The 10,038-nt window shown below is 42.0% G+C and overlaps 1 protein-coding gene across 1 annotated transcript; it reads left to right on the forward strand.

Annotated features, from left to right (window-relative positions):
* Positions 1-1,105: 1,105 nt before the first annotated feature.
* LOC125005670 (E3 ubiquitin-protein ligase TRIM16-like) lies at positions 1,106-6,669 on the forward strand. Its single transcript, XM_047581190.1, has 7 exons — positions 1,106-1,399; positions 3,055-3,423; positions 3,531-3,626; positions 3,924-4,157; positions 4,720-4,882; positions 4,990-5,049; positions 5,148-6,669. Exons 1-7 carry the CDS (start codon positions 1,163-1,165, stop codon positions 5,675-5,677), a joined length of 1,689 nt encoding a protein of 562 aa, XP_047437146.1. The 5' UTR covers positions 1,106-1,162; the 3' UTR covers positions 5,678-6,669.
* The last annotated feature ends 3,369 nt before the right edge of the window (positions 6,670-10,038 follow it).

Below are 10,038 nucleotides of genomic sequence, written 5' to 3' on the forward strand. Positions count from 1 at the left end.
AACTGTGTCACTACAAGTGTGGTGGAAAGGTCCAAAAATTAAGTGGCAGAATGAGAAGACCCTGAAGACACGGACAAAGCCAAAAAAAAAGTCTGTGTTGTTTTTTTGTTTGTTTGTTGTTGGGCTAAAGTTACAGTGGTATTGTATTATTCTACAACATTTACTCATCATCACAGTAAAATAGTCCATCCTTAGACAATCTACTGCATTAATTCTTCTCTCAAACAGTAGAAAATTTTGTGAATACCTGATTATGCATGTTCTTACTGCCCAGCCTACTCAGCAGGTTGATGAAACCACGACAATAGTAGTTGACAACAGTATTTGTTGTGGTAGCACCCAGCAGTTGACATATACAGTAGTAGCACATAACTGCATGACTTGGATTAGAGAAGACATTAGATTTTAGAATTGTCGAAATTAGAGGACAGGACCTTGGTGCCAGAAAAGAGAAAGTGGAGAACATATCCTCAGTGCATCATCCCCCTGCAGCCTAGGCCTATAGCAGCACAACTAAGGGATGGTTAAGTCCAGCCCCAACATAAAATGCTTAATATGTACTTTTATACATAAACTCTGTCTAGGGAGGACAAACGGCATTCACACCATTGTAGCATCCTTTAAACTCTGTTACGTTTATTCATTTGTACTATGTATGTCACTTTATTTTACACAAAAAAAAATCTTGTATGTGGTGATATTTAACAATTAAGAAGTGGAGGAGTATTAAGTGTGTCTGACTCACTATTTGGGCTACATTAAACTCCAGCATGTAACCATCTTAAAATATCAATGATCTCAACTTTTTCTTAATATCAACATTGTCTTTACAAACACATGCATGAGTACCCAAATATTATCTACTTCTGCTAATGTCCTGCTTTAAGAATTTTTAATTAAATGTTTTATGTCACTTACTTTACAGATAAATTACAATACACCGATGAGGCATAACATTATGACCGCTTTCCATCTAATATTGTATAGGTCTCCCTTGTGCCTCTAAGGAAGTTCTAACTCAATGATAGTCTGCCCCCTGTTGGACAAAGGTGAAAAATGAATCATCATGACGCGGACAGGGTTTGCATGCTGCCCTCCTTCTCTCACATTTAGAGAAACGAAACTTAAGAGTCGTCCCCCCTCTCAGTGAGCATCGGTGAAGATGGCTGAGGAGCAGCCTGATCAGGGCGTCGTGTTGGATCACAGTCAGTTCTGCTGCTCAGTGTGTCTCGACCTGCTGAAGGAGCCTGTCACCATCCCATGTGGACACAGCTACTGCAGATGCTGCATCGAGGGTTACTGGGACCAGGGAGATGAGAAGGTCGAGGTCAGCTGCCCTCAGTGCAGGGAGAGCTTCAGCTCACGGCCTGTTCTGAGGAGGAACAACATGCTGGCAGAGGTGACACATTGGCTACATTTTCAATCCATATCTCACTGTTCTGCCATTTCTTTTCAAACTAATTTACTATGTTTCATTTATTTTATTTTCACCTTTCATCAAAAGATAGATTTGTGAACATGCCATTAGATTTTAATGTAACCGATGGCCACGGTGTCCATGTTGTCGCAACTGTGTGCTGTCTTGATGTTCACTAATTGGTACGTCTAGGATATCATAGGTTTTCAACAGGGGGTCGGCGACCCCTAGGGGCCCGCGGAGGTACTGCATGGCGGTTGATTAGACATCTTTATAGATATATAGATATATATATATATATGTTCCCCACAAATTAAAATTTCTTTAAATGCACATTAACATGAATCCAATATATTTCAGTAAAGGGATCAATGGAGGCAGAAGACGTCCTTTCTCTTTCAGTCAGCACACACTCATTCAGTGATACAGGAGCTGTCTCAACAGCGCAGTTTCACACAGAGCCACTAGACCTGTCAATCAAAGCCTTCTGTACACAGTAGGCCCCGCCCCCATCACTGCTGAGCCAATCACGAGGCCGTATATTACACGCTGACTCTGTCTGGTTCCCTGAAATTGGCCGAGAGTCTACTCTGTCCCCTGGGGGAAACCCCAGGCGCACGCTGCAATATTAGAGCTGTTGCTGGAGCCTATCTCAGGGCAACCGGCAGGGTACACCCTGGACAGGTCACCAGTCTATTGCAAGGGCATAAATATCTCTGTACAAAACTCAAATATCTCCATGAGGCAATAATTGTGGTCGTCATAACGATCAAGTGGCCCAAGCTTTTTCAACTAAACTAACAAACGTAGCTCCAACCTGAGTGGGACCTGACATCAGCTTTGTCCTCATGTTACTGGTTTGAAATTTTTGCAGCACTGGACGCCAGCCTAAAGTTTACCCGCTCATAAAAAGTGCTGATCAGCAGGGGCAATTCTTTAGGGGGCTTTAGGGCTGCTTTAATGTCAAACTACTGTAAAAAAAAAAAAAAAAAAAAGAAAAGAAAAGGAAATAATTTGCATTTAAATGAGAAGATAAAGTAGGAACAATAAGCGCAAAACAACCCTTAAAGATATAAAGGTCAGTAAAGGTAAGAGACAGAGAACTGATTAGGCCTCTGCAAAAATCTGATTGCCTCGTCTGAATGCCATTGATTTTACATTGTTTACCAGTCGCATGCAGAGGGGTTATTTTCTCTCTCTTGACACACCTCATAAAGGAGATGAGGATAAAGGAATGGTCTGCACTGCCCTTATACAGAACTTTGCTGTGTAACTCAAGTTATCATGCAACAGTTCACCTTAATTGGACCAGCGACCAGCGATTAGTGGACAACTGCTCCTCCACCTGAGCCACTGTCACAGTGTTGCCAGTGCATGTTATTAACGACACAAAAAAATCAGCGGGTACTCTGACCATGTCGACCGCAGAGATTCTTATGAGTGTATCGTGCATTGCTGGATCTTTAGGGTTAGATATGCAAATGCGTGGCAGAATATTCAAAACCGTCTCTGCTGTGGTTGCCGCTACAGGCTGGTTAACATCTGCCTCATGATGACATGGATGAATCCACTGGACAAATCACCGTTTCCTACACTCTACAGTAATTCCTACCCCTCTTTGTTTTTGTCACCCCCAGGTTGTAGAGAAGCTGAAGAGGACCCAGCAGGCGTCCCCCTCCGATCCCCTGGCTTGTGCCGGTCCGGGAGACGTCGCCTGTGACTTCTGCTGTGGGCCCAGACGAAACAAAGCCACCATGTCTTGCCTGACGTGCCTGGCGTCGTACTGCCCTGCTCACCTCGAGCCTCACCACGCCGTCCCCGTGCTCAAGGTACACCAGCTGGTCTCCACTACGATCCCGCTGCAGGACAAGATGTGCACAAAGCACAACAAGCTGATGGAGGTCTACTGTCGGAATGAGGGCAGGTGCATCTGCTATCTGTGCACCTTGGATGAGCATAGTGAGCACAACATGGTGTCAGCTGCAGCAGAGAGGAAAAGTGAACAGGTAGAAGTAGAACACAATGGGAGAACATTTCTGAAAGTATGATTACTACACTTATTATTTTACTTTTTTTTTTTAATGATTCCAATGTGTATGAAAAATTCTTTCAGAAAAAACTGGCAATCTGCCAAACAGACATCAGGGAGAGAGTCCAGGAGAGAGAAAAGGAGCTGAATGAGCTGGTCGGAGCTCTGAAGGATTTCAAGGTGTGGAACTTTAGTTTAGAACATCTCGCACATGTTTTGGTATCTAGCAGCTCATCGATCCATTCTTTTGTTGTGTTAACGAACATAATAACATAACAAAAGCATTCTTAGAATTATAAGGTAAGGTAGCATAGTTGTTTAACTCTAAGATCAGTGTGACAGTGCATTTTTTTCTTTTTCTTTCATTTAATTCATTAGAAACATGACTCCAATGGATTTATTATAAAATAATACCACATAAAAAAACATTCAAATGGATTTCAGTCAGACGATGATATTTTTCTTTTTTGTGCACAGAGCGATAGCCAGACTGCGGTGAAGTCCAGCGAGATTATCTTCGATGAGCTGATCTCCTCCCTAAAAACAAAACGCTCCATGATGAAGCAGCAGATCGAAGACCAGGAAAAAACTGCCGTTGCAAAGGCGGAGGAGCTGCAGCTGCAGCTGGAAGTGGAGATTGCAAAGCTGAAGAGAAGAGACACGGAACTAGAGGAGCTTTCTCATACGGACGACCACATTCATTTTATTCAGGTACGTCATTTGTCAGGGTGAAACTGTACGGAGCAAACTTCATTCGTCATATATATTTTTTAGTGTAGCGTCACTGTAAGAATCTCTGTCAGAAGGAAGAGTTGGGGTAATAGTGAAGTTATGCAGAGTCATGTAAAGGCCACCTGGAAATGTGCTGCGTTTGTTTCCAGCATAGGCTGAATGGAGATGAATGAAGGAAGAGCTCCCCAAAAGTGGAGCCAAAGCAAGTAGAGCTCCCTCTGGTGTCTGGCCGCAGTATAGGTCATAAGCTATGGACTTGGGCCAAATTAAAACATGAAAGTGTTCAAGGATGGTTTCTGTCATTTTCGGTAGTTTGTATAATACTGATGCATACTAGTGTCTATTTTTCTGAGAAGTTTTCGTTTTGGTTTGTTATTTGATGCTATACAAACAGGATATGATGTCATGAACGCTTCAAGTTGCCATGACAACCACTTCATAACGCATGAGAGTTGGGAACAATGAAGTACAACATTTCCTTGTCACTGATGAATTAAATGAAGTTATTTTCCTGGTATCTGACTGGTTTTATCTCCTCCAGACTTTCCAGTCTCTCTCCACCTCCTGTGAATCTCCAGACTTGCCCCCGAATGCAGTTGTTCTGCCCCAGCTTTCAGTCAAAACTGTGACTGACTCTGTGTCTGAGATGAGAGACGACATAGAGGACCTCCTCACGGGCACATGGACTAGGATTTCTACCACAGGTACATGAGAGAAATTTTAAACCTTACGGTGATGGTGTTTTATATTAAGTTTCAAGCGATTTTCCTATTCAGGTTTGCAGTATTTATTTATTCTTGTATTCCTTTAGTCTCTTCTTTAGATGTGGTACTGCCACCGGTCCCAAAAACCAGAGAGGAGTTTTTACGCTGTGAGTAAAATGTTTAACATATTATACAAATGCATCAATAATCCTCTGAATACCAGATTTTAATGTTGTCTTTTCTTACTGCTTTGCTTTTCCATCAGATCGCTGTTCTCCAACACTGGATCGTAACTCGGTCAACACATATTTTTCCCTCTCGAAAGAAAACCGGCAGGTGACGTACAGTTCATGTGGAACCTCTTATGTTGCTCATTCAGGCAGGTTTAAAAATGTCAGGCAGGTGCTGTGCGAACAAGGTTTGTCAGATCGATGTTACTGGGAGGTCAGTTTCAGTGGTTGTACTTGGTCAGTGGCAGTGTCTTACAAAAGCATCGGCAGATCATCTGAGTTCGGAAAGAACGACGAGTCGTGGAGTTTACTGTGCTCCCCGACTGATTACGACTTCTGGCACGACTCAGAAGTAACAACAGTGTCAGGCCCTCAGTCCTCCACAATCGGAGTGTACGTAGATCACAGGGCAGGTACGCTGTCTTTTTATAGCGTCTCCGACACAATGACTCTGCTCCACAATGAACACACCACCTTCACTCAGCCTCTCTACCCCGGCCTTGGGTTCAAGAAAGGTGGGAGTTTTGTAGACAGTAAATACTACGCAGAAATGATGAAGTTATAGTAGATTGTGAACCACTGCTGAATAGGCGACGCTTGGCCTTTCGGTATGTACGCCCATCGGATACAACATTAAGACATGGACCACCCACCTAGACCAGACTGGACACCCCCACTCCATAGCAATGACACACCTTGATGTGCAGCGGCCATCCCCAGCAGGATGCAGCCTGACACACACACAAAACTTTATGAACAACTCAATAAGCATCAACATCAAACGGTGTAGACCTGGCCTCCAAATTGACTAGATCTTTAACGTATCAAGTATCTGTGGGATGATCCACAGAGGCCCCTCCCTTCAATCCACAGGACCCAAAGTTACCCCACTAACCACACTTTGTTACCAGACACCTCAGGACACCCTCAGAAGACCCGTGTCCATTCTCTCCTGAGTCACAACTCCTTTTCCAGCTGCTTCACTTCAATGTTTTCAATGCTAGAACTGGGAGGTAGCATGTGGAGTGATTTAGTGAACCTGTTTGCATGTAGTAACACATCCTTCCTTTAGAGTCCACTATTCACTCTCTTTTAGGTCACTGATTATTAGTGTTGAGCCATGTTTAAAATAAGACTGGGGTAATGGCCTAGGAGGTACGAAAGGAGAAAATGTGGGTGTTGTTGCTATTGTTTCTATCTTTTTTTACGATGTTAACTGGAGAACATGAGGTAATTGTTCCTTTATCAGGACAACTGAGCATATTTTTCTAGTAAAATGAGTAGTGACAAGATAATTTAACTTAGTACCATCACGAGATGGCGAAATAATTAACTCTTGATTTCAATCTTTTTTTTTTTTTTTTTGAATACTTATTTACATAAAATGGCTACTCAAAGAACATGACACTCAATGTCAGGCAACAGTAGATATTTTGCTTGTTTGTTTTCAGTTCTTCAAGTTGGACCATGTATGTTTGCTGCTGACATCTCTGTGTTTATTGTGATATATCTGGAGGAGATATCTGGAAACTACTTAATAAATGCATCTGCACAGCCTATTGTTTTTGATCTTCACTTCTTCAGGCAGTCTGAAGTAATTACTTCCATATCAGACTTAATCAGAATCTGTGGTTAAGTGTCTGTTATTTCTCAGTGTGTGAATATTTCAGTTGGTTGCTGAAGACGCTGCCCAGTGCTGTTATAGCACCATGGAGGTGGTGGGACTGGTTTACCATCAGCGGTGACAGCTTTGCTTCCATCCTCCAGTCACTCACCACCTCTGCAGGCTCAAGAGGGCAGCCAGAACAGAGCCAGCCTCCTTCACCAGAATGTTCAGGCTCTTTTTGTCTGCTGCTGAGATGCTGCCATCCAGCGGACCACTGTAGTACATGTTTGATGCCACCACAGTGTCATACGTGGTCTTCATTAGTGCTCCTGGCACTCTGTAGGACCTCAGTATACTTAGCAGGTATACTTATAAAGTGACCCTGCATGGTCAACCCAGTCTAGTCTTTAGTGTTTTAGCCTGGATGTTCACCAGTGGTGTGTTTGTCTCTGTACATGTGTGTGCATCTGCACTATAATACCTACTTAAAATGACAATCCTTGATAACAATATATTTTTAACATGTATTTTAGTGTTTTAGTTTGACCCAAGTCCCACTCACTAACATGGAGGAGATGGAGCTTATGACCTATACTGCAGCCAGTCACCAGGGGGAGCTCCACTTGCTTTGGCTCCACTTTTGAGGGGCTGTTTCACAGTCCATCTTTATACAGTCTATTGTTAATTAATACACATGTTACATGAACTGTCTGGATTTAATTTATATAAATCCAGACTTTTATATGTATGTTTTGTATATGACATGTTTCTCTCTGGAAGGGTAGTATTTCGTTAACTGATGGGGAATTTCAGATTTACTCTTGTACTGACAGACAGACAGACAGACTGACAGACTGACTGATTGACTGACTGATTGATTGATTGATTGATTGATTGATTGATTGATTGATTGATTGATTGATTGATTGATTGATTGATTGATTGATTGATTACTTTATTCATCCCCGAAGGGAAATTAGGTCGTCATAGCAGTCCGGTATTTGAATACAATAACATACAATAGAATAAAATACTGAGGAAGAAAAATGAAAGTAAAAACAAAAACACAGAAATGTGTCATGTGCAAGGTGAGCATACGTACATAACTGCAAATATATAATATGTACACATGTATATATATATACCTGTAATATATGCATATAAGGACTCAACTATACAAGGTATACATACAATAGATAATATACTGTGAATATAAGAATATGTAAATGTAAACAAAATGGTCATAAACACAGAATATTGTATAAATATGATATATATTATCAGAATGGTTAATATGAACACATATCACATGTTGCAGTATTGGGAGTGCTGTAGAGGATACACAGTGCAAAGGTGACAGGTGCAGTTCTGTGATGGTGGCTCTGACAGAGGTAGATGAGTTGCAAAGTCTTATTGTAAAGTCTCAGTGCAGTTAAAAAGATTGCTCTTATTTCACACAGCTCTCTCTTTCCTTAAAGTAGTCTCGTGTTTTGTCTCTGGCCGTTTTCACTCACTATGATGAGAGGATAGCAGGGATGTGGGATTTTTTTTAGGCAGAACATCTCCTGTTTTAACTTTTGAGCCCATCTGCCTTTCAGTATTTGCTCTCAAAGCCTTTTATTAAACATCCATAACAACCAGACCACATCAACAGTCTCCTTTCGTCTTCCTTGTCACTAAAATACAGAAAGAAATACATCACCACCACAGGCGAAAGTGCAGCACTCAGGTGCTTACTCAGGAAGTGAATATTTGCAGGGTGAATCCTTTCCAGTGGAGGAGTATGAAATCTACTGCTCTTTGTTAAGTCACATGCCTCATCCCTGCGTTGAGATACGCTAGTTCGGCAGTTTACAGTTAGAAAGCTGTTGATTTAAGCGTATGGCCAGTTTGGAAGCTTTGTTAAAGTGTGCTGTGATCTACTGAGATGCTTCAGCTGTGTGACTCAGCCCTCACTGACGCAAATGGGGCCAAGAAGTTGGATCCAAACCAGGAACGGGATTAACCAGGTGCAAAGTCTCATTAGTCACAACACAAACATCTGGGTGTGGTTGGGATTATAAAACAAATACTTTACAAGTGGAGATGACAGATAAGTCAGAGTAAACGTGAGAACCTGGAAACAAAAACCAAGCTTCAGATGATACGTGTCCATGTTTGGCTGCATCCTTAGTATTATTATTATTATTATTATTATTATTATTATTATTAATACCAGTAGCATTTGGCTTGTTACAGTTTAGGTTAATTGCTCCTTACTCTCAGTCAAATTTATTTGTGAGTGCTGTACTTTTAACATGTGTCTTCTAATGAAAAGGAAGCAGTAGAGGTGGATAGTTACTGAAGACAGTGCATCATTTAAAAGGAAAAGCAAACTGGAGCCTTTAAAATAGATTAACTGGTATGTTGAAAAAGGCTTTAGCCTTGACACAGCCACAAGTTAAGACGGGTAAAATTGTGAAATTCCAGCTGCCAAATTAACCATAATCTCATGTGAACTGCATAGCTGAAGTGTCACGTCAGAGACGCCACAGGTGAACATGGGGTGATTATGAGGAGACAAAGGCAGTGAGGTGGGAAACAGTCAAGGGGTTTCTTCACATTTGTTTGGTGACACAGTTCGCTCTGTCTCCTCCAGCCCCTGACCTGACCTGCACAGTTTACCTGAGTCGTAGTGAAAAGGTGACTGCAGACCCGGAGAGCGTCTCGCCACAGGACCACTCAGTGAGCCACTCCTCACTGTGGATCACCTTCCCTTTTCCCCCCCTTTTTGCTCTCTTTCCGTCCTTTGGTGGATGACCCCGCTTTTCTCAAACTTCTGGTTCAAATCGAACCATCGAATCAGACTTTGTTCACACGGCACTTTTCATACAAAAATGCAATGTTTCACACAAATAAAAACACACACCATTCCAAAAATAATAATAAAAAAACCCCACCCCTACCAACCACACATATTGACCCAACACACGCTCGCACGCTAGCTGCCGACCAGTGATGGTCTTTTTGGGAACAAGAGTACAAAGAGAACAAAAGTATGCATCAGCACCTCCATTGGATTTTTCTTAATGGACGAAGACTTGGCTGACAAAGGACAGAACCTGAGGTTATATCAGATATTTATAAGTACACACAATTTTCATTAAGTCGTTTATAATTTGGCACATTCATTCCATTGGTTTGGGCCTTTCTGTTGTGGGTTTGTTTTTGTTGGAGGTTGGGGTGGGGGTGGGTGGGGAGGGGGGTATTTTAACCAGTTTTCATTTCCTGGCACTGTCTCTGGATTTATTTTGGTAACACAGCTTGTAGATGCAGGCTGA

The sequence above is a fragment of the Mugil cephalus genome, chromosome 1 (assembly GCF_022458985.1).
Source record: "Mugil cephalus isolate CIBA_MC_2020 chromosome 1, CIBA_Mcephalus_1.1, whole genome shotgun sequence".
Taxonomy (NCBI): Eukaryota; Metazoa; Chordata; class Actinopteri; order Mugiliformes; family Mugilidae; genus Mugil; species Mugil cephalus.